Source organism: Pteropus alecto, unplaced genomic scaffold (assembly GCF_000325575.1).
Source record: "Pteropus alecto unplaced genomic scaffold, ASM32557v1 scaffold71, whole genome shotgun sequence".
In the NCBI taxonomy this organism is placed as follows: domain Eukaryota; kingdom Metazoa; phylum Chordata; class Mammalia; order Chiroptera; family Pteropodidae; genus Pteropus; species Pteropus alecto.
Genome location: NW_006433024.1, coordinates 5,371,919 through 5,396,604, shown reverse-complemented (window position 1 = coordinate 5,396,604; position 24,686 = coordinate 5,371,919). Strand labels below are relative to the sequence as shown.

General features: G+C 33.8%; 1 protein-coding gene across 2 annotated transcripts in view; it reads left to right on the top strand.

The window, feature by feature from the left end:
* The window catches only part of SLC5A12 (solute carrier family 5 member 12), a 42,461-nt gene that overhangs the window by 2,350 nt on the left and 15,425 nt on the right, over positions 1-24,686 (top strand). For both annotated transcript variants that reach the window (XM_025044143.1, XM_006907980.2), the window contains 8 exons: positions 4,719-4,784; positions 6,266-6,317; positions 7,177-7,244; positions 11,668-11,822; positions 11,943-12,083; positions 15,380-15,509; positions 16,471-16,559; positions 22,000-22,112. In XM_025044143.1, the coding sequence (XP_024899911.1) occupies positions 4,719-4,784; positions 6,266-6,317; positions 7,177-7,244; positions 11,668-11,822; positions 11,943-12,083; positions 15,380-15,509; positions 16,471-16,559; positions 22,000-22,112 (814 nt within the window). The remainder of the gene's footprint in view (positions 1-4,718; positions 4,785-6,265; positions 6,318-7,176; positions 7,245-11,667; positions 11,823-11,942; positions 12,084-15,379; positions 15,510-16,470; positions 16,560-21,999; positions 22,113-24,686) is intronic.

Below are 24,686 nucleotides of genomic sequence, written 5' to 3'. Positions count from 1 at the left end.
ATTCTACAAGCTAAATGATAGTAAAGGATTACTCTAGACTTCAAAAGCCTTTCAGGAAAATGAATATAGATTAGATGGTTTTAAAACTTACAATTCCACAGATGGGGAGGACAGAGAGAGAGAGAGAGAGAGAGAGAGAGAGAGAGAGAGAGAGAGAGAGGGGGGGGGAGGGGAGAGAGAAGGAGAGAGAGAATTTGGAGTTAGAAAATAGAAGTTCAATGTCTAAATTCATTGCTTAATAGCAGATGACTTTGTGTAACTTACTTAGCATTATCAAGCTCCACTTTCCACACAGAAAATAATAGTTCCCCTTTTCTTGAAGATTTAGTTAAGCGTGAAAAAGCATTTTAATTATAAAAAAATACTGAAGTGTGAAAAAGCATTTTTACCAATAACCATTCCTTTAATAAATATCCATTAAGCCTCTGCTATGTTCTAGACACACTTATAGGCCCTGGAGATATAACACTGGACCTAATTGCTACCCTCATGGAGTTTACTTTAGAGCAGAGAAGGGTAGTCAGTAAATATACTATATAAACAATAATAATGGAAATTTATGTTATTTTACTGTGTATTAAGTAGTGCTCTAAGTACTTTACATGTATTAACTCATTTGGCCTTAAAAATAATCTTTTAGGTAGGTACTAATATTATCATCCCTATTTAACACTAGGAAACTGAGGCACACAGTTAAGTAACTTGTTTAGTGTAACACAGCAAACAGTGGCAGTTTTTAAAACCTGGCAATCTAACTTTGGAGATCATATGCTGAATCAATATGCTATCCTGCCTTACTAAATATGATAGAAGAAAAGTAGATAGGATAAGGTAGAGAGAAGGAGTTCTGGTTTGGGTAGAGAATGTCAAGAATTCACATAGGGTGGTTGAGTTAGTCTTCAATGATAATAAGGCAGTTAAGTGGAGACTTGGAGAAAGCAAGAGATTACATTATACATGGGAAGAACATTCCAGGCTGAAGGAGCCACAAAAGGCCCTAAAAGAAGAGTGTAATTGGCATATTCGAAGGACAGCAAAGATATCAGGTGCTTAGAAGATATCAGGTGCTCAGAGACAGATGAGATCAAAGAGGTGCGAAGCCACAGTTACATTGGGTAGCACTTCTAGTGGGTATGCTGTCAGACAGAGGGAGTCCTTTGTATATCTGTGGGGCCATTTGATTGCCACAGTGACTGACTGAGGTGTGGAGGAGGACGAATAGGATTTAGGAAGCAGGGGTAGGGACACCAGATATCTTGTAGTGTGTAAGATGCACATATACAATGAGTAATTGTACCATAGGCTTAATAATGTCCTCATGCTTAAGACCTATTGCAAATATAAATTAGTAGCTTAAAATAAGAAGTTATACAAACACTATAAATTAGTATATTTTTCCCAAATTAAAATGAAATAAAAACATTGTCTAGAAATTATTTAAAAATTTACTGAGTAATCCATCTGTTCCATTTGTCTTAAATTCCTACTTAACTGTAACTGGGTTTAGTAAAGTGATTTAGTTACTATATTAAACCAGCTGCAGATATGTAACTGGAGATTCGAGATTCCTTTTTAATTGTTAAATTAGTACAGATATAAAAAAACATTTGTAATATCAGTGCCTACATGGGACAAACATGGATTGAAGAAGCTAATTGCCTTTGTTTTAAAATATATCTATGTATGAGAATACCTATAGGATGACGTTATAATATGCGAACTTAATTTATAAAATTTGTTGCCCTCTATATGTTATTAAATTTTTAATATCCTAATAATAAGAAATCAATATTATATAAAGTATATATGAAGATATTTTGGGATTGCCTCTTGCATTGTAAGAATGGGCAGTGTTGCATAGGGGTTAAAAACATAGGCTCCAGACTCAGTCTATTTGGCTTTGAATGCTAGCTCTGACACCTGCTATCTGCACAACTTTGAGAAAATGACCTCACTTCTCTGTATCTGATTTTGACATACGTAAAAGAGTGATAATGAAAGCATTTATCTCAAAGGATGTCTGTGAGGAATTAATGAGATATTATATGCAAATATTTTTACCATAGCCTGGCAAATGGTAAATGCCACATAAGAGTTTTGTATTATTGTTGCTGTTGTTGTTTATACCACAACTCAATCCCTCCGTAGAAGCTCAAATTCATATTTCTTTGTCCCCCCCACCCCATTCCCTGTTATCTATCCATAGATACTCTTTCTAGGATCTTTTTAAGTACTAAAGACTAAAAGAGGTAGAGTCTTATTTCCCCACCCCTTGAAACTGGCCTTGTGATTTACTTTGACCAACAGAGTGTGGCAGAAGTGATACATGGGGCCTAGGCCTCACTAGGCTCATAGGTTCTACCTTTGCTCTCCTGGAATGTTCTCCTGATGCTGCCATGTCATGTAGCTAGCCCAGTGGGTCTATCTTTCAGAGCATAAGTGGAAACCTACAGGAAGATAGAGGCCCCCTAGCCAGCAGCCAGCACCAACTACCAGACATGTCAGTGAGGCCATCTTAAACCTTCTCACCCAGCCGATCTTCCAGTTGATTGCACCCACACGAGAGCCCTGGGGAAACAAGTAGAGGAATCACCTAGCCAATCTTCAAAATTATGAGAAATAATAAATCCTTGATTTTTAAGTCTTTGAGTTTGGGGGTGGATATTATACAGCAATATCCTACTGATTTAAATGTTTTGATATACAATGGTATTTCAAGCGTAAGATATGCCATCTGTGTTACTTTATCGCTCTCCTGTCCCATGTCAAAGCATAAGGAATTGTTCTCACCCTCAAGTTATAAATTAGGATCAGCTCATTTACAATATCATACATTTTCATTAGTTCCACTTGGACAATTTATAATTAGTCTCATCATGTTGTCTCACTTAAGTTACTGTTATTTTCTTATACCTCTTATCACCCATAATAAATCCAGTCTGTTATTATTTACCCTGAATACTAGATTAGAGGCTGGTGTCTACCTGTTCTCTCATTTTCCTTGAACTTTTTAAACTAAATGTCTTCTGAACTACTTACTTCTTTTTAATCCAAGCTTTTTCATTGTGACAATGCACAGGGTACCACTTTTCTATATCTTTTTTTTTTTTTTTTACAGTGGTTTAAGCATTATAGATTACTTTTTTTTTTTATAAATGGCTTTCTTTTTAATTCTCCTTTAAATTACATTATTAGTATTATAGTAGTTATATTTAAATTTGGGGAAATTAGTGTGTAAGTATAAGATATCATTATTGAATATTATTTTAATATAGTAATGATGTTATAATATGTTTGTTGTGGAATAAATATTTAGGGTCTGATAGGGTCTGAACCAATGTTATGAAACCTTTTAGGTCATTGTAAGGATTGGCTTTTACTCTTTGTCATATGGGTTATTACAGTGTTTGGGCAGAGGATTTTTAGTATTACACTAGCTGAATGTAGAGAATGATTATGGGGTTTGACTTCTGAAGCAGAGGGGTCTAGTTAGGAAGCTATTGCTGTAATCTAGGAAAGAGATGATGGTATTAGAGTGGCAACAGAGGAGATGATGCAAGTAGATATATTTTGAAAGTGGGAGGTAGGCACTAGGATTATTTTATGAACTGGATGTGAGCAGTGAGAGAAAGAAAGGAGTAAAATATAGTTCCATGTTATCTGGGCTTGAATCAACATGAAAAATGGACTTGCTATTTCCTGAGATGGAAAAGAATGTGGCTAGATTAAGTGTGGGGTTTTGAAAATAATCTAACATGATGATGATAAATGTTACCTGTGAAGGGTTGAGCTTTCATTTTACTTTTGACTATAGTAATAGCTATATACATACCAAAGACGACCATTGAGTGAGTGAGCAAATACACTGACAGATGTATGAATACATCCATGATACGAGAGACTTTTCCAACTGCATAATCCTACCCCTGAAAGGATGAGTGAATACATCCTTTCAGGGGTAGGATTATGCAGTTGGAAAAGTCTCTCGTATCATGGATAAGAAACCAGGGGCTTAGATCAAGGAGCAAGATAGTGGCAAATCACAAACTAAAATTCAAGGAGTCTTATTTCTGGTTCAGTTTTTTTCTTTTTCAAAATATTTTTCAACATACTGTCTCTTTAGTTTGACTTAAGGTAGGAAGAGCATGGATGAGGCAGTAGAGGGTTTAGAATATCAAGCTGAGATGTGCACGTTATGCCAATGATAAGAGAATCATTGGAAATTTTGAGAAAAAGAGTAGCATACATGATCAGAATTCTGTTTAGAATGTGGCTGATGTGTGGTTGATGGAATGGGTGGGAAGGATTGGAATTTGGGAGATCAATTGGGAGCTACCGCAGTAATCTGGAAAGATGAAATGAAGGACTGAAGTAAATCTGGGAGCTATGGAGATATAAAAGGAAACAATGGCTTCAGTATATCCAGTAGGAGACCCCTGGGTAGAAAGCCAGAAGGAAAACCCCGGGGTTTTTATCCAAGCAACTCATTTATCTTCTCTGACCATCATGAGAAGCTTGAACAAGAATTGATCTTTAATGTATTTTTGACTTAAAACAATCTATACATTTGTCCTATTCTTCCAAGTATGTATAGCATGAAATCACATTATAAGTCCAAAGCACTAAACTCAGAGGAATATCAAGAAAAAAAGAACCTTCTTAGCAGTTCTTATTTGAAACTCACTGACTTTGCATATTTTTCTCTTTGTTCTTTCTAGTACTTGCAACTACGATTCAACAAACCAGTTCGCTATGCAGCAACAGTTATCTACATTGTGCAGACGGTAAGAGTAAGGGCTGTTGCTGATGTAATGTGGGGTGATAAGATACAGATTTGTTTATTTCAGGGGATAGTTAACTCAATTAAAGGAGAAGCTTAATAGTAAGCTTCTGAATTGCTGTATGAGTCACAAAAATAAAGCTCTGAAAGTAATGCAAATGAGTTACTTGGTTTTGCCCACATGGTTCCACATACTCCATTTGATTTCTGTTCATTTGTTTGTTTCTTTTGTTTTTTAAGAGGAAATTACTTTTTTTCAGGGATAACGTTTTCCAGATATATGATTACATCAAGAGCTGTACATTGCATATACCCACATGTATGCCATAAACCGTAAAGGAAAAAAAAAAACATTTTCTTAAAATTTATTTAAATTGTTATTTAACCTGTGCAATTTGCTTTGGATATGAAGCTAAAAAATGATCTGTTCATTGGGTTTTTTTCTTCCTCCCTCCCTCCCTCCTTCCCTTACATCTTCTTCCTTCCTTCCTTCCTTCCTTCCTTCCTTCCTTCCTTCCTTCCTTCCTTCCTTCCTTCCTTCCTTCCTTCCTTTCTTTTCTTTCTTCTTACTAGTTAACTGAGTTGAACCAGAAATACCCATTCTGCTGAAAATTATTTTAAGACAATATATTCACCAGTATTCCCATTTTCCTTTTGGGACTCTATTCTCGCCTCCCAGTTTCTGGGGTGCCTTCACATAGCCTCAAGTTTGCCTGTGGCACACCATTTGTGTGTTTCCTACAACTCATGAAGTACTTTCTGCTAAAAGATAACCTTACTCCCATTTTTTTAAACCAAAATTCCCACTCATTGACTGAAGGATCTGAGATACAGAAAAAGAGGAAAACAATGTTTATTGACCTATCCATAGGTATTTGCCTTTTAAAACTCCCACACAAATCTTTAAATGGTGAAATTCTATTTAAAATAAAATGGGACTGCACCTGCTTTCTTCCGTGTTGTGGTTGTGATTCTGTGAGTTAGAAGGTCTACTCACTGGGTAGACCAACGTAGGTCACCTACGTTATTAGTCTTCTCTGCACAGTGCTTTCTCCTCACAGATGCTTTCCATCTCCACTTTGAAATTCATATTTCACCAAACTGCTAAATCATATTTGTATCATTATGATATATGCATGAGGGGAGAAGAGTAGAGAGAGGATGAAAAAATACTTACCTTGAAGCCTATTTTTCTAACCTTCAGAAATATACCAAATCCAGACATAAAATCTCATAATTTGCAGTGATCTTAAAAGCCCAACCCTCTTCCTCCATCTAATGCTTATATCCCTTCTGCATTCCTATATGCTTGTATCCCTTAGTTATACGAATTCCCCAAATTCAAAAATAGAGTGGATAGGAATGAAATGTTTGCTAAACAAGTTGAAGGACATGCATCTCTAAGGTCTATAAAGAAATTTCTAGGCCACTTTCCCTTTTATGTCACTTTTCTCACTGTTCGCCTAATTCTTGTTTCTCCATCAGATTCTCTACACAGGAGTGGTGGTGTATACTCCTGCTCTGGCACTCAATCTAGGTGAGTTATTTTGGGTACATTGCACTATGTTTATGCCTGTATTCTCACCTTGAGAATTATAAAACATCTTGGGCAGACATTCCTTTGTTTAGAGTGCTCTGAATTACTGTAGGGGTCACAAAAATAAAGCTCTGAAAGTAATGCAAACAATGAGTTACTTGATTTTGCCCACATGGTTTCAAATACTCCGTTTGATTGTTGTTTGTTTGTTTCTTTCTTTTGTTTTTTAATCACTGTAATTATGGTAGTCTGGGTATTGTATATGCACAACCTCTAAGTAAGGTCTTCTGTAATATATGGTGATTTCTTAGCAATTTCACGAAGTAGATAATCTGAGTACTATAATAAAAGGTGATTGTAGTAAATACTTTAAGATTTATACTTGACTTTTTTGAGAGAATAGAATCCTGAAAACTAAAAGGAAAAAAATAAAATAAATGTCATAACGATACCTATAATATTGGAAGTCTTCAATATTCAATTTAATCGTGCCATCTACTTACATTGAGAAATAGTAGTTCAAGGCTGATGTTTAATTTGTTTCGAAGTACCAGGACTAAGTTTGTTTAGAAAAAAAACAAACACAAATAATTAGTGCAAAGATCGGAAGCTCCAGAATTTTAGCAGGAAAAATTTAGCTTTTAATATTACATGAAATTTATGGACTGAGTTGATGTATAATAATATAATAAACTAATCTTTATCAGAAGTGAGAAAATTTAATAAGAAAAAAACTAAGTTGATTTTCATTTGCCTGCAAAGAACATTAACAAAAATGTCATGACTTTTTCTTTGTAAACCTGTTCTTTTACTTCCTTCAAAAAATTTTCTTTACTATATTTTTTTTTTCCTTTTGTAGTGACTGGGTTTGATCTTTGGGGCTCTGTGTTTGCAACAGGAATCATTTGCACATTCTACTGTACTCTGGTATGTATCTAGCTGTGAAAAAGGATTTAGCGCTATCTCCTAATTTGAGATAAGGGCAAATCTCCAATAACAGGACATCTAAATATAGCAGAAATTGCTATTCCAAAATTAAATAGAAGTATGCTAGCTTATCTGTTACAGTTTCCTGAGAGAGGTGCTGTTGTTTTATTTAAAATTATTTTTAGTATCAACCATTAGTGGAATTTAGACTCTGAGCTCTTTTGAGAAAGCCACAGCTAAGAAAAGATTTAATGAAAGAAATATCTCCTGATTAGAAGATTAGGTGACTAAATGCAACTTCTGAAAAAAAAAAATTACTCATTAATAGTGATTATAAAACCAGTGTCTACTGATTGAGAAATATAAAATACATGCATGACTGATCAAGAATGGCTGATATTTTATAAATCTAAGCATTTCACTGCTTGTTTTTGTCTGTTATTTATGGATTAATTTAGATTACATTTAACATTTGGCTTTACACATCTCAATTTTTAAGGGAGGAACCTGGTTGGTATTGGCAACATATTTATATAATTGTTATAATTAGTTTAGTTCAGCAAACATTCATTGAGCACTTGTTTGTCCTGCAACGAGAATCTTCATTATTCTGTCATTGGCATCATACGTGGAGGCTCTAAGTATCCAGTTAAGAATATGGCAATGGTTCTCAATAGTTGGATTTTCTTTTCTCTTCCACAGAGAAAAATAGAGTACTTGATATATTATCATATAGCAGACCATACATATATATTGGCATTATGTGCATACCACACACTATTTTAACATATGTCATGATCGTATACAATTTAAAAATGCCTTTAACTCTTTTTCATACTTGCAAATCCTGCCTTTTTTTTTTTTTTGCACTACAAAGTTATATCTCAATTTGTTTTCATTCCATTCTCACTACCATACCATTCTATTCCAGACACACGAATCCTCCCTAGGTTAAAAATAGGCTCCTGCTCCATAAGCATCTGGCCTTATCTGACGGATTAGTGCTGTGAGGTACCTGCCAGTAGAACGATAACTGGATGTGTTGCTAGGGATGCTAAAGGCAGACTTTTTAACAACAATAATGGAAGCCAGAAACAGTGAAATAACATCTTCGAAGCACTGAAGTAAAGCAATCATCGACCTATAATTTGTATATTAAGCAAAACTATATTTTGGGAGCTGACTGTCAAAAACCAAGATAATTTACCACTAATAAATCTTTCCTTGAGAAGGGAAGAAGGAAAATTATCCAGTTTTAGACGGAAGAAGTAATGATAAGATAATAAAATAGGAAACATTTAGTAAATCTAGTCAAATAATTTTTGGTGCTTAATGACAACAATAAATTAATGAATTTATAGTATAGTATAATTTATATAATATCTAATTATATATCATAATTTATAATATTATAAAATATAATAATTATTATATGCAATGTTAAGATTAAGAAAAGGAATAACCTCCAATGGAACAACAATAGAATGTAAAATCAGGAAGCCTGCAATCAGATGTAAAGACTTTATAATCCTCAAATTGACATTTCTTAAATATAGACCCAAATAAATAATTTCAAAGCAAAGTTTCAAAATGAACCCATTTAAATAAAATGGTCAAAGTGGAAAATGGAATTAAAACAAAACTTCGGTTGATTTAAACAAGAAAAGGAAGAGAAAAAAAGCATAGAGAAAACAGAACAAATACAGACCGAAAAGTAAGATGTCAGAAACAAGTCCAGGTATTTTAACAATCACAATAAGCTAAAATGAACCAAATTCACACCCTTTAACTGGTTTCAGTGCTTCTTTCTACCCTGCATGCCTCTGTCAGATTAATCTTCTTAAAATGTCCATTTTTCTTCATGCCAATTGACTGACATAATTCCCTTTTGCTTCCCATTGTTTACAGGATAAAGTATAAGCTTCTTAGCTTAGTGTTGGAAATCTTTCATTATGTGATGAAATCTACCCATCTAATTCCTTCTCACCACACCTCTGTTCCATCTCTCTCTCTAGCCAGGTTAGAGGTTTCAATGTCTTACTAATATAATAGCTTATTTATCTAACACTTTTGCTCATATTGTACTCTTTTTACACTGATAATCCTATAGATGCGTAGCCTAAAATAATTAGTGGAAGAGATTTAAAAAATAAGAAATGATTCCTGGCATCAAAGGGTTTTCAATCCAGTGAATTAAGCACTAGATCTAAAACCACACAAATTAATTAAACATTTAAGTGACACTCAGGGCACAATCAGGGTTATAGATCAGTGGTGTGTGTGTGTGTGTGTGAGTGTGTGTGTGTGTGTGAGTGTGTGTGTGTGTGTGTGTGTGTGTGTGTGTGTGTGTGTGTGTTGCTGTATGAAGGAGTCAGAGTCAGAGCAATGTTCATGGTGGCTATAATCTGTCTTTTAATGAACATTTGATAAAATGTTTTTTTCTCTTGCCTCATGTCTAGGTGTTCAGGTTTACGCATATTTTTGCATAACCAATGTGAAATAGCCTCTGAAAACTGAGGTCTTTGACATTTGGTCTTCATATCACTAAAATCTGATGTTCAGATTTGGGTTTGGAAATCTAAATGTCTTTAAAGAAAATCAAAATACTACTCTTTGGGAGGTGGGAGGTAAGAAATTTATTATTTCTCAAATCAGGATTTGAACAGAATATATAAATACAATGCCTCTGGCAGGAACTTTAGTATTTGGTTTTTTAAAACTGCATTTTAATTTCAAAAGAAATAGTGGGATATCCCCAACATCATCTTTCTTCTCAAGATAAAGAAGAAGCCTGTCATCTTTTCAAATAAGTTTTCGACACTCCGGAGGAGTAACTGGGGAAGATAATTCTATTTTTCATTATTAAAAATACCATGTCTTTTCATTCTCATAGTGCTGTTCATTTTCAAAGCATTTTAAAATATATTATCTCATTTACTCTTTTCCAATTTACTCATTCCACCTTCACCAGAGTCCTAAGCGATTCTATACCTAGATTATTCCATCAGCTTCTTTCTTTCCTCTTTTCTTCTTATCCACATGTTCTCAACTAGAACGAATCTCAACTAGAATAAGTCTCTAATGGTTTCTTATTGCTCTTGAGAAATCATTTAAGTAGCCTTATACACTGGAATCACTTGTGGAACTTTCAAAAAACATCGATGACTGGTTTTTGCCCCCAAACCTACGTTTATTCAGAATCCCTGGGGATAGGTCTTAGATATTGTTTTGTTTATTTGTTTGTTTGTTTGTTTGTTTGTTTTCAAACTCCCCAAGTGACTCTAAGGAGGTGCCAGATTTGATAACACAGCTCTGGCCTCTTGCCCAATCACACAGTCCTGTGTTCTGTGAGATCCAGCCTCCTGGACCTTGGTTTGCTCGCTTCCCTATTTGACCATCTTCCAGATCTTAAAACTCCTTTTCTGTAAATGTCTGAAATCTAGCATTTACCTAGTTATTTTTTTCTAAGTATTTTCCCATCTCTGTTTTCCAAATTTTATTCATTGTCAGTAGTTTTACAAAATATCTCAAGTTGTACAAGCCAGACATGATTATCCTGAGTTTTGTACCTCATCATCACATGTACCCAATTAAACACAAACTATGTTGATTTTGCAGCCCAAATATCTTTCAAATTTATCAGCTTCTTTGTATCTCTCCCCTCAGACTGCTGTCATTTTGCACGTGGACTACTGAAATAAACCCTGAGCTGGTCTCTCAACTCTTTTTCTTCTATGGTCCTTGCAATTCATTGTCCACATAAGCACCACTGAAACTACTGTGAAACAAACAAACAAAATCTTTCATTATATAAATATCTTTAATGCTCCCTTATTGCTCTTGAGAAATCATTCAAGCTGCCTTGTCAAAATTTGTGTGTTCTGGCCTCTAGCAAATTCAGAAACCTTGCTTTGGGCACTATATATTCCTCAATCTCTTTATCCTAGCTTTCTTTCATTTCTTCAGACAGCCATGCTTCTCCTTCCTTCACACATGCTGCTCTCCTCTTTGTTCTCTGTACCTGGTAAATCCCTACTCATTCTTCTGAGCTTAATGCAAATGCCACTTCTCAAGACCAGGTCAGGACTCCCTCCAACATGCTCCAATAGTAGCCCATCCTTCTTAATTGCACTTTTCACTATTTTAAGTAATTAGCTACATTATTGTCTGGAATCCGCTTCTCCCTCTAGATCATAAACTCTGAAATTAAGCAAGAAATCTGTCTCTCTTATTTACCATTTTATTGCCATGCTTAATATAGTACTTGGCACATAAAAGATGCTCAGCATCTGTGCTGTAAGGAAAGAAAGAAAAAAAGGAAAGAAAAAGAAAACAAAGAATCACATTAGCAGTGAGATTGTGCAGAATCAGAAGGGTTGCATGCTTAATTTTTAAGAACTCACATCCATTCTCTCCGTTTCAGGGAGGATTAAAAGCAGTGGTGTGGACAGATGCATTTCAGATGGCTGTCATGATTGTGGGCTTCTTAACGGTTCTCATTCGAGGATCAGCTCAAACTGGTGGATTTCACAATGTGTTGGAGCATTCATTAAATGGATCTCGACTCGATATGTTTGAGTATGTCCAATACTACTTCTTCATGTTTTGTAAAGACTTAGCTGCCTAACTTCAGCATCCAAAATAATATTGGAGTATCAGAGAAACACCTTTGTTCACTCACTTCTCTCTGCCTTGTAGCTTTGATGTAGATCCCCTCAGGCGGCACACTATTTGGACAATTGTGATTGGAGGAACTTTTACGTGGCTTGGGATCTATGGAGTTAATCAGTCAACCATCCAGCGATGTATTTCTTGCAAAACAGAAAAACATGCCAAACTGTAAGTTATTTATAAAGAAACCTTTCTGTTTTTCTCTGCCCTTATTGAGTACTTATATGCTTCCTAATGTTGTGTGTGTGTGTGTGTGAAAGAAAAATTAAAACCAAGAGTCATTGAACCTTTCCAACAATATTTTGAGGCAGGAATTACTAGTCTCATCTCAGCAACAGAGTGATAGAGCTGGGGTTTGAACCTAACTCAGTCTGCCTTTGCTCTCCACATTTGTTGCCTCCATTTATTGAGAAATTACTAGGTTAAATTATCTGCTATGGGTAGCAATGCAGAGGTAAACAGCACAAATTTCTCACAGTTTCTGTGATGAGATGACTCTTATCACTTATTTGATTCGGCATGTGGTTTCTTCAACTATTGTTTTCCTTTTGATGCATATGCTTTTAAAATTTCCAAGGAGAGATTCCAATGTCAGGAGACAGGTCCTAATGAGGCATTAGCCACTCCGACTCTTGCCAAGATGGCCTTGCCAGCCTTGCTTACTCCGAAGGACTTTAGCAGGCAAATAGCTTGTCAAACCTCTTTCAAGCCCTGCAGGTCATCCCAAACTGCAGAATGTGGACCTGCCTAATTTCTCCCTATTACTACATTAGTACCTGAAGTTAAGAAATGTATCTTTTTTATCATTATTAAACAAAATAATACTTTAAGAAGATCATGCTTGTATTTGTATATGTATAAGCACATAAATGAACACACATTATGCATACATTTAATTGCCTGGCCAGAATGCTAATTACTCACTAAAGACAAATTCATCTTAAGCCAGATCTTCCTCACACCTGGGAATAATATCACTTACTAAGTCATTTTAGATATGTTCTCTGGGAGCTGGCTTGGACTTCTTTTGTTTCTAGATCCCCTTTTATCTTTCAGGACTGCAAGTTATCAGGTCTCTTCTCAATACCTTTCCATTTCCCAACTAAGATGAGAATATCCACACTCAGTCACTTTTTTCCTCATTCTCATCGTCATTGTTTATTTTCTTTATATTTCTTATCATGGCTAAAATAATCTCATTAATTTATTTCATCTCAGCCATTATTATCTGCCTCCAGTCCCAGACTATCACCTTCGTGAGGGCGGGTTTCGTGTGCTCTCTGCTATATCCCAAGTCCTTACAAGAGCCTGATACATAATGATACATAATGAATATTATCTGAATGAATCGATGAAGTGGCTTAAGTTACAACCAAGAGAATTAACCTTGTCGAGAATTAAAGTTTATTTCTAATAAAAAATAAATTCATAATGCAAAGATTTAAAATTCTATACGATTTTGTCATTGATTTCTCATTTTCTGTATTGACTGGTGAAGTTTTAAAATTGTTTTGGATAATGTATCGATGTCCTCTATGTGGCTATGGAACCTACATATATTTGTACAGAGTGTACCTCATTTAATCCTCATTAGTCGTATAATAAGAAGTAAGTCAGGTGTGTTATACTCTCTTTTACAGATGATATATCTGGCTCATAGTGTTAGTGGCTTGTCTTAGATCACATGGTTGTTAAGAATAGTCTTCTGATTCTAGGTCCATTGCTCTTTTCAAAAAAGAAATAATGTAGAGAGTGTAATTATATTGCAATGACTTTCTACCATTTTAAATTTATTCATTCAATTATTTATTACCAAAAGTAAAATAACTTATGTCTACTATGTGCCAGCACTAATATGCTCTGAGCACCTAGCACTGAGTAGGGGAAACAAATAATAGAAAATGAATACATTACACAATTTCAGATAATGACAAATGCTATAAAGTTATAAAGCAGTATAAGAGGTAGAAACTAATAAGAGAGCAGAGAGTGGCTATTTCAGATAAAGATGGTTAGGGAAGCTTCTCTAGGGGACGGTCTGAGTAAAAGCTTGAATAGAATTTTCCTGAATAGAGGGATAGCAAGAGTACAACCAAGGCAATGAATAGGAATTGACCACCTTATGTATCGATTGTATCCCCAAAAGGCTCTCTCTAAGTCAAGCCACTCCAAACAAAAACTAACGAACGAATAAAACTCAAAGATAAACATTATTGGCATACTCCCAAGGGAGTAATTTCTGCGATGAGATCCTTTTCTAATGTAAATAACATAAAATAAAAACTTATGAATGGGATAAATTTTAACATATTTGCTTCATAAATAAATACTTTGATTTAAGAGTTTTCTGAAAATTAGGTACACCTGTACAGTATAGGTTTTAAAGGACTTTGAAATGAATATCTCTTCTTACAATTGAATGTGGATGCGTCTAATTCCTTTCAAACAATGACTGGATCCAAGAAAATGCCCATGTTGTTCTCTTGGCCCCCCCTGCAACACTCTCCAGAATGAGATTGTTTATTCTCTCAGATCAATGTAAGGCCGGTCTACTTTCAAGTCTTCCCTGAGATTAAGAAAATGAGTAATATTTAGACTTTCAAAGAACAGTAACAAATACAAAATAATCATAGGATACTGAAAAAACAGTCAAACTGGAATTAAGCATATCTGTGTATTGTAGAATAAAAATAATTGCTCCAAAAAATATGGGTAAAATGACCTTAGATTTTTCATACTTTTTATTATCTTAAAAAAAACTCAACTCTAAATTTTATCTCAATTAGTCTCCGGAGTGAATATTTTCAAAATTTGTCTATATCTACATTTATCTCCTTATCCCTCTGGAACAAAAGATGTTAAAATGTAAGTTGGTTTTTTGACAGTTTCATAAACTGAGTGAGGGGAACATCATTTGAAGTTACATCATTCGAAGTTACATAATATAAGTGATTATTATGTAAAATTTCATCTAAGAAAATAGATCTCACACATACATTGAGGCTTTGCAGAATAACTAGTTTCAAAAGAAAGTCTATCAAAAATCTACCTCATTCAAATTTCTTTTCCTTTTTTTTTTCTTTTCTTTTTTTTAGGCAAGGCAACCCTTTGTTGACCTCACGGATTGCAAGGACCTTGTCAGCTTACAGTCCCTTATTTTTTATTTTTATTTTTTACACCTATAGCACCTGATCTTCCTAGGTGGTCTCTCATCCAAGTACTAACCAGACCCTACCCTGCTTAGCTTCCATTCAAATTTCATAATCAGTCTAAGAATGTAATGTTCTCAACCAAAAAAAAGAAAAAAGCATAATGAAAAAAAAGTATAATAATTCTTGAAGGCTGCAGAATTTTATTGTCTAGCAAAAAGACCCAAAATTTTTTACCTTGAGACTTTGGTGATGACCTCCCCACACTCTAATATGGCATAGAGGCTACTAATAGACCCATGTGTTCTTTTCTAGAGCCTTATACTTTAACTTGTTGGGTCTCTGGATTATTTTGGGGTGTGCTATCTTCTCTGGCTTAATCATGTACACCTACTTCAAAGACTGTGACCCTTGGACTTCTGGCATTATCTCAGCACCAGACCAGGTACGTATTCCCTTGGAGCCTGTGGAATGGCTGAAATGAGCGGATTTCTGGCCATTGATAGGTGATGTGGGGTCTTTCTCTTTTCTACCTGGACCTCCTGCCACTTTCCACACCCCAAGGACTCTCCTCTTGGGTGATATCACCACACATTAAGTTCTAATATGACAAAGTGAACATATAAAAAGAAGTTACCTTACTTTGCTATTGAAGACAGGGCCTGGAGCCAGGGCAAGGCTGAGGAGAAAGGAAGGTGGACGTGAACCTATGGTTTTGGTTGTCAATGGTACCTTTCAATTCTTTTTTATATATCTGAAGGTTGATTAATAAATGCTTTCATCTTAAATTGAACAAAATGACCCTTATTTCTATAATACTGCTTCTGTTCATGTCTTCTCATCTCAGCTTAAACGACATCATCCTTTTATACTACATTAAACATGCTCTTAAAAACTTTATTTATGGGGATTATACTGGAGGAGCACTTTTTATATATAGTCAACTGTCTCACTTTGTTTTTTTGGGGGGCTTCTTTCCCACAAATCTGCCTACAGAGTAGAACTATAGCACCTATATTCTCTGAAGATCTATTTTAAGCATATATTTTTAGAGTTTAATTGCTAACCCTAAGGGTAAACAGGCAAGAAAATAGCATACATTACAAACAAAAGACAAATTTTAAAAGTTTCTGAAACTTCTAAAATTCATCCAACCCTTTTTTCTAATATTGACTGTACCCCTCCCCATCTCCTATAGCTGGATCTCAGATTAATGGAACTGGATTGATCATTACCTTATTTGCCAGCATGTAATAGCCTTAGTCTATGCAAACTCCTCTATTATTTATTTTGTATTTTTTTCCTTTATTTTCACCTTTTTTTTTTTGTCTTAAAAAGCTACATTCCCACATTTTGAACACTGCTAATGAGACCACTAATCCTATGTTGTTTTGCTTCCTTTTCAGTTGATGCCATACTTTGTCATGGAGATATTTGCCACAATGCCCGGATTGCCAGGACTCTTTGTGGCTTGTGCCTTCAGTGGAACTCTGAGGTTAGTATTGACAAAACTGCTGTGATGATAATAATGATGACAACCAGGATAAAAGGATGATAGTAATAGTGAATCGTCAGTATTTACTGAGTACCTAACTGTGTGTCAACTTCTCTGCTGAATGCCATATTTGTATTTGCTCAATAGTTGTTACACCATGTATATATATATTGCTCATGTTTTCATCAGTTTGTAGATATGGAAACTAAAATTTAGCAAAATAAATAACTTACCCATGGTGACCCATGGTGCAGAGGCAGGATGAAAACCTAGGTCTGCCCATATGCTAGACCTCTCTGTTTATTTTCTCAACATTTTTCCATGCCAGCTGCCCTCATAATTTCACATCACTTTCACACAAGATAGCTCACTCTCATGGCATTTACTATTCAGCTGCAATGTATTTCTGCAGATCTATCCTTTGCAATCCATACCCCCCATCTTCAATAGCACACTCAGGTAGCTAATAACTTCCATCCCGCACATATAGACATTATTCTAAATAAAAAATTATTCATATATTTATTCTGACAAATATTTTAGAAAGTCTATATTATGCCAGTCACAGTCAGTGGCAGTGGAGATACTGCAGAGAATGAGACTGATGTAAGCATTGCCCTCAGATAGAGTTGGCATTCTAATTTACATGGAAGATGAATAATATATATGTAAACAAAATAAACAAGATATTGTTTGATAATGTACAATAGTTTAAAGGAAATAACAGTGATATCTTTGAGATTAGTGAGGACTGGGGGTTTGATTTTTAATAAGCTCTTTAGAGACCTCCTCTTTGAGTATATGACATTCGTATTGAGATCTAAAGAAGCCAGCTATGTGAAGAGCACAGGCAAACTTTACAGGCAGTGGAGAGAGCAAATTCCAAAGCTCCAAGAGAGAAATTATATGGAGTATTTTAAGAACAAGGAGAAGAGCTGAAGAAAAATGAACTGGGAGAAGAGCAGATGGGGATGAGTTTGAAGTGTGAACAGGCATCTGATCATGCAGAGCCTTCATGAAATGGTAAAGAATTTGAACTTCAAATTAAAAGGGAAGGCAATTGAAGGTTTGGAGTAAGGGACTGAGTGATGTCATACAATTGAAAACTGTTTTCTAGGTGGGGAAGAGACTATAATAAAAGCATGAGTGGTGAAAATGAGTGACCAGTTAGGAGGTATTTGTCTTAATCAAGGTGAGAGATGATAGTGACTTGGAGATAGGTAAGGACAACAGTATTGAAAGCAATATACTAAAACATTAAAGCAGCGCCATTACTTCCCTTTAAGCCAGACCCTCTGCTTTTACGAATCAGAGACTCGGCTGGTGGGAAAAGTCTTATTTCCCTTCCTGGAGCTCAAATGCAAAGAATCAATCATAGGATTGATCAGCGTTAAAATTCAAACAGTATCAGGGGATAAAAGTAAAAACTTTTATCTTATTTCTTAAATCCTTTGTCTCACTCCACAGAATTAATCACTCACTAATTTCTTGTTAATGAATCAGAAAATTTCTTCGCTTACGTGAACATATATACCCTTTAGTGTATAGAAAAGAGATTACGTTTTATATACTGCTTCATTTCTTTAAGTTAATATGATTTAGAAATCTTGCATATCAGTAGACCTAATTTAATTCTTTTTTTAAATCTACTATAATTTAATTGATCATCCTTTAACATAAAGCATAACAACAATGCTTATGTCTTAGTTCATTTGTGTTGCTGTAACAGAATACCATAGATCGGGTGGCTTATAAACAATGGAAATTTATATGTCACAGTTCTCAAGGCTAGGAAGTCAGACCCAGGCACCTGCAGATTCGGTGTCTGGTAAGGCCCCACTCTCTGGTTCAAATATAGCTGTCTTTCTGCTGTATCCTCACATGGTAGAAGGGATGATGGAGCTCTGTGGGGTCTCTTATAAAGTCACTAAACTTATTTAGGAGGGCTCCACCCTCATGACCTACTCACGTTCCAAAAGCCCCACCTCCGAACACCATCACACTGTACATTAGGCTTCAATGTATGAGTTTTGGCAGAACACAAACATTGAGTTCATAGCATACTACATGGTATAGCTTTGTGAAATTGTGCAAGGTGACAAGTAGGTTACAGTCTAAGAACTGGAGTTACTGTGTGAAAACACATATTCATTTAAACTTTTCACGGACATTGCTAAATTGACCTCTAAAAATGTGTATCATTTTACACACTGAAAAGAAAATCAGTAGAGTGCCTCTTTCCTCCACACAACCACTAATACTGGGTACTATGAAACTATTAAACTTGCCATTCTGATTGTTAAAACATAGTAATTAATTTAAATATAAATTCCCTTGATCATAAGTGGGCTTGGCTAACTTTCCCTTCTTTCATTGACCATTTTTTTTTTGTAAAATGCTAATTTATTTTGTTACTTTTTTTGTTTTTTTTATTATCTGTCTGTCCGTCTACCTGTCTACCTGTCTACCTACCTTCCTATCTCTCTCTCTCTATTTATATTAAAGAGCTTATTGACATATGTCTTATTTTTTCTCATTTGTCCTTTATGTATTTTCTTTATTGATAGTATTTTTGAGTATCCAGAACTTTTATTTTATATTAATCAATTATTTTACATTATGGTTTCTGGGTTAATATCGCTCTCAGAAAGGTTTTCTATTCCATTATTATAAATAATTATCCAGACACCATTTATATTTCTGCTCTTATTAAATGTTAAAATTATTAAATCATCTAGACTATACATATTACATAAGGATTTTTTTCCTTATTTTCCTTCTATGGTTGCCACTGTTCCATCATTATTATTATTTATTTATTTTTAGAAAAAAAAAAGCCATCTTCTAACCACTGACTTTAAAAGCTATTTTTAGTACATCCTACATTCTTCTATATATTTGGGTCTTTTTCTTGATTCTTTTCTATATTCCTTTGATCTATCTGTCTACAGCTATGCCAATACTAACAATTTTAGTGACGGTGCTTTAAAATATGATTTAATACCTATTAAGTTCATACTTATTTATTACTTTTCTGTTACAGACTATCCTTGCTATCTAGTTTCTAATTATTTTTCTAATTATTTTCAGTTAATTATTTAGGATTTGATTATACTGAAATCATGACATTTGCAAATATTTTTATGTTTTTTTCTTTTCTAATAATTTCACTTTTATGTTAATTCTCATGTGTTACAGTGTTTTGAGAACAATGAGAAATAAACAATGAGGAAAAATAGCAAAAATCTTGTTTTGTTATATACTTTAAAGGGAATGGTTCTTGTATCTTACCATTAAACATGAATTTTGGTTTTGATTTGAAAGATATTATTTATATTTTAAAATATTTAAAGTTTTAAAAAGTATAAAGAAGAACAAAAACGCATATATTTATTTTACTTTTAGGAAATACTCTTATCAGGGAGAGTATTAGATTTTGGTAAAATTTGGGCATTTTCAAAATGGGTATTTAAAAAATTTTTAACATTTAACATATCAATGTAAATATATTGACACATTTCCAAAATAGCAACCTGTTTGAATTCATATAATAACTGTAACTTGCTAATGGTGCAATTTTAATTTAGTATATTCTTGAACTATTTTTATTAATACTCTTTTTAGAATGCTGCATCACTAATACAAAGTGATATTGTTCTGTGACATTGGTATTAAGATCTCAGGGAAACTAAGGACAGAAGCAATGAGCACTAGAGGATTAAACACAAGTAGGGGTAACGCTCTAGCTTTCATTTTGTCTTTCTCTACGGACTTTATTTATTTATTTTTCTCTTACTCTAAAGTTGACTCTCTCCAGACTGGTAAAATATAGCTGTCAACAAATTAAATCCCCTATAAGGGAATGATCGACTCATTTGAGGTCAACTGCAAACATTCCAAGAAAGGGGCACCCTAGAGAGTATGTATTTAGAGAGATTACTTCTGCTACAATGTTAAGGAAGGTGTTGGGTTAGGAAAGGGAAAGACAAGAGCGGGGGTAGAATAAAGAGATGGTAGTTGAGGGGTAGGGGGAAGAAAAATTTCTACCATCTTATAGCAGTTTTAGAATTTGAGAAATTGGTGTGTGGATAATACACCTGACTCCAAAAGCAACCAAGCAGAGGTTCTATAAATCTGATTCTTCTGGGCCAAATTCAGCTTTTTGTTCCCTTCTTCCCAGTGGATTCAAGGGTTAATCCTAATGTTTGAAACTTTCACGTGATGGATTTTGAGACATATCTGTTGAAAACATGGGACCTCCTTTTATTTGATCATCTCCTTTTCTTATTTGACCTCCACAGAGCTGCAGCAGATAGAAGAGGAGTATTATAGGACATGTATACCAGGCCTTGATTCTCAGGAAACAAGAATGGTACCCCAAAGTACTTAGAGTTTCAATTCCCAGGAATGGGTCTTGGGAAGTTTGTACTTGTTCTGTCTATCATTTAGGGAAGGAACTTTTGAATTTTGCATAAGATGGACCTGAAACTATTCCAACTGAAGTAACCTACAGCTAAAATTAGTGGTATTATTACAGAAAAAAGAAAAAAAAAGTTTAAATTTCCTTTCATGCCTTTGGCACAACTATAATGTGTTTTCAAGTGTGCATTATTGGAGGATAACAAAATAATTAACTAATGAATATCAATGGAAAACTTAGAAACAGCTGGCTAGGCTTTGTTCATCAGTTTGTTTCCTTTCTAGAACTTTTGTTTGTGGGTGAGGGATTTAAATGTAATTTTCGCTTTGTTCTGGAACATCTTTTCCCTATTGCATGGTTCCTTTCAGTGCCTGTCTTAACCATCACTTCCTAAGGGAAGAAATCTCCTACCTCCATATTGGTTTACATCTCTGCAAGATATGCTCTCATAACTCTTTGTTATTTTCCTTCATAACAATTTTTACAATTGTTATCAATAACTTAATCAGTTGTTAAATGTCCCTGTCATTAAGTGGAGTGGGAGATCTTTGTCTTCTGGTTCGCCATTGCATTCCTGGTATCCAGAATGAATAAACAGATGCATGAATGATGTTAATGCATGAATGATATTAATGAATTAATTAATTATTAATGAATAGCCCAGTGTACTGACACCTGGGTTAAAGTAGTCACTACTTCCTGCTTCAAGTCCAGCCTAACCTACACACACAAACACAAGTGCACACGCGATCTCTCTGTTACTGCCTGCTAACTCCTTTAACATCTTGTGAAAGCCTAGCTTCTTCAGTAGAGTTTGTGTAAGAATTGAAATAGCATTAAGCAGTTTTAGGAGTGAGTAGACAGGCCATGTAATTCCTCTGGAATCCCAAAATAAGGGCATATGTCTGTATCGTTTTTTCCCTAGATCCTTGCCTCATCTATATGCCCTGGAAAACAGGGCATGCTGGTGTCTTAGTTTTATTTAGCTTGGACTATGTTCTCCTTTTTCTCTCCCTATAGCACCGTGGCTGCCAGCATTAATGCCTTAGCGACAGTGACCTTTGAGGATTTCATCAAGAGCTTTTTTCCCCATCTCTCCGGCAAGCTGAGCACCTGGATCAGTAAAGGCTTATGTAGGTACAGCTTGTGGATTTTCTATTCCATATCATGAAATATTCTGTGGCATGCATCAAAATCCTGCACATGCTATTCAAGACACACATACAGGCATAAATGCACACTGAGATACATGAAGAATCTCACATATAGATTCTTACACTTATAAAGACACTAGAAGGGTACCAGGAAAGAATGACCAGCTAGTTTACCTTTCACCAACCTTATTTTTGACACTCTTGAGCTCACCCTACATTCTAGATTCATCACATCAACATCACTATTTATTAATCATATTAGTTCCTCTACATGGGAAAATGTTCTGATCATTATGGCAAGTTCTTTTGTCTAAGAAAGCTAAATTCTTTTAGAAAGAATCCTTTATTACCAAACTCCAGTAAACTCACCTCAAAGAATAATTGCTCCTTGCTTAATCATACAATTGCATATTACACTTAAAATCCCGTAGTACTTATCATCTTGAAGTATAGTTTTACAAAGTTTACTTTTTTAAGTATAAATGAATTTTATGCTTGTTTAGTTATAGAAAATGTAGATAATTTGGGAAAAATATATGTACTTTTTAAATAGTCAAATCTATCTAAATTTGTTCCTGGTTGTTGTTTTTTCCAGCATTCTATTGTGAGCATTTTTCGGCATCATTTATGTATTCTTTAAAAACATTTTTCTGAATAATTGCTTAATATTTAACTAATGGCTTATTTCTTCATTTTTATGTTGTTACTTTTTGAATTCTTTTACATTTTTTGTAACATTGTAGTAAAACACATATACATAAATCTTTGACTGCATCTATAATTTTATTCTTTAAGATAACTTTTAAAAAGAAATTACCAGGTCAAATGAACAAATAATTGAGAGTTCTTGATAAATATTAAGAAAAATAGTTCTAGGTAGGTCCAATTAATATTTATGTGTGGCAACAGTGAGTAGTGACATTTTTCTCTATGTATTTTATATTAATATTTTTAAAAATTAGTCAAATTTAATGGGCAAAATAACATCACATTTCTGCTTTAATTTATATTTTTTGATTTATAGTGAATTTGAACATTTTTAAATTGATAAGTAATCATTTGTATATTTCTGTGAAAAGTTAGTTTATTTGTTAATGAGATAATAGAAATTTTGTTTGTAAAAGTTCTTCATATGTAAATGTGGCTTTTGTATATTGTAGAATGTGTCCCAGAGTTTTTAAACTACATTTTTATGTGCAGAAATTATTATTTTATATTTGATCAAATATAGGATTTTTTACTATTTCATCCATTTCTTTATGTTTATAAATTTCTTCCCCTTCAAACCCAATTATATATGTTTTATATTTTCTAGGTTGTAAATAAATTTACATTTTATATTTAATGTTTGATAATTTAAATTATTTGATTTATGATTTATGATGAGGATCTAAATTTTTTCTCTCTATAGCCAATTTTCTCATTATCATTAATCCAATAGTCTTCATTAGTTTTAATATTTTTAGTAATAATAAAATACAATATAAAATTCTTTCAACTCTAAGGATTTGCTTCATATTATATACTTATTTTCATTAAATTATTTCTCAATTGCAAGACTAATACCATCTTATTTTATATCAAAGTTTTGTAGCATTTTATTTAAAAAATATCTGGTAGAACAATTCCTGTCACTTTTTTTGGTTAAAAATTTTTTCTATTGTTAATTTTGAACAAATTTTTTTGGCTATTCATATTTATTAAGTCTTTCAGGTTAACTTTAAAATAATTTATTGCATGTCACTCTCTCCCATCCCAGTGAGATTGCTTTACACCTAAAAATGTATTTGGGAAGAACAGACATCTTTATAAGCTTTCCATCTAGCAAAAGTATTTATTTTTCTCATTTAATAGTATCTTTTCTTCTATCCTACATATTAATTATACTCATGTCTTCCTCCTCCTCCTACTTCTCTCCTTTTCTTCACTCATTGATATTGTGAATGGGATGCCTTCCCCATAATATCTTCTAAACTGTTTATTATCAATGTGGAAAAGCTATAGCTTTTTGTTTTTGTTTTATAAAGCACGTATCTAGCTATTTACCCAACTCTTGTTAATTTAAAAATTTTTAATTGGTTTTCTAGTTAGTATGTTATTGCCTACAAGTGGTAGTTTTATTATCTTCTTATTCTTAAATGTTGTTATAATTTGTGTTGTTTGTTCTCCATATCCTTCACTTTTTCTTTTAATTTTATAAGTTTGTTCTATTCTTCTGTATACTTAAAGGATTTAAGTTTTTTCTCAATGTTACTTTGAGTTATCCACAAAGTAAAGTTTTTAACAATAATGATTTAAATTCTGCTACTATATTTTGTTCCTTATATTTTATTATAAAAATTAAAATCTTACAATAAAGTTTAAAGACTTTTACCTTAAGCTCCCATAAATATACCACCTAGATTCTCCATTAATATTTTCCTGAACTTGCTTTTTCACATATCCATTTAGCTCTCTCTCCATCCATTAATGCATTATATTTTTGATACGTTTAAAATAAATTTTAGACATCAGTACACTTCTGCCTAATTATTTTAGCATTATGTTATTAAC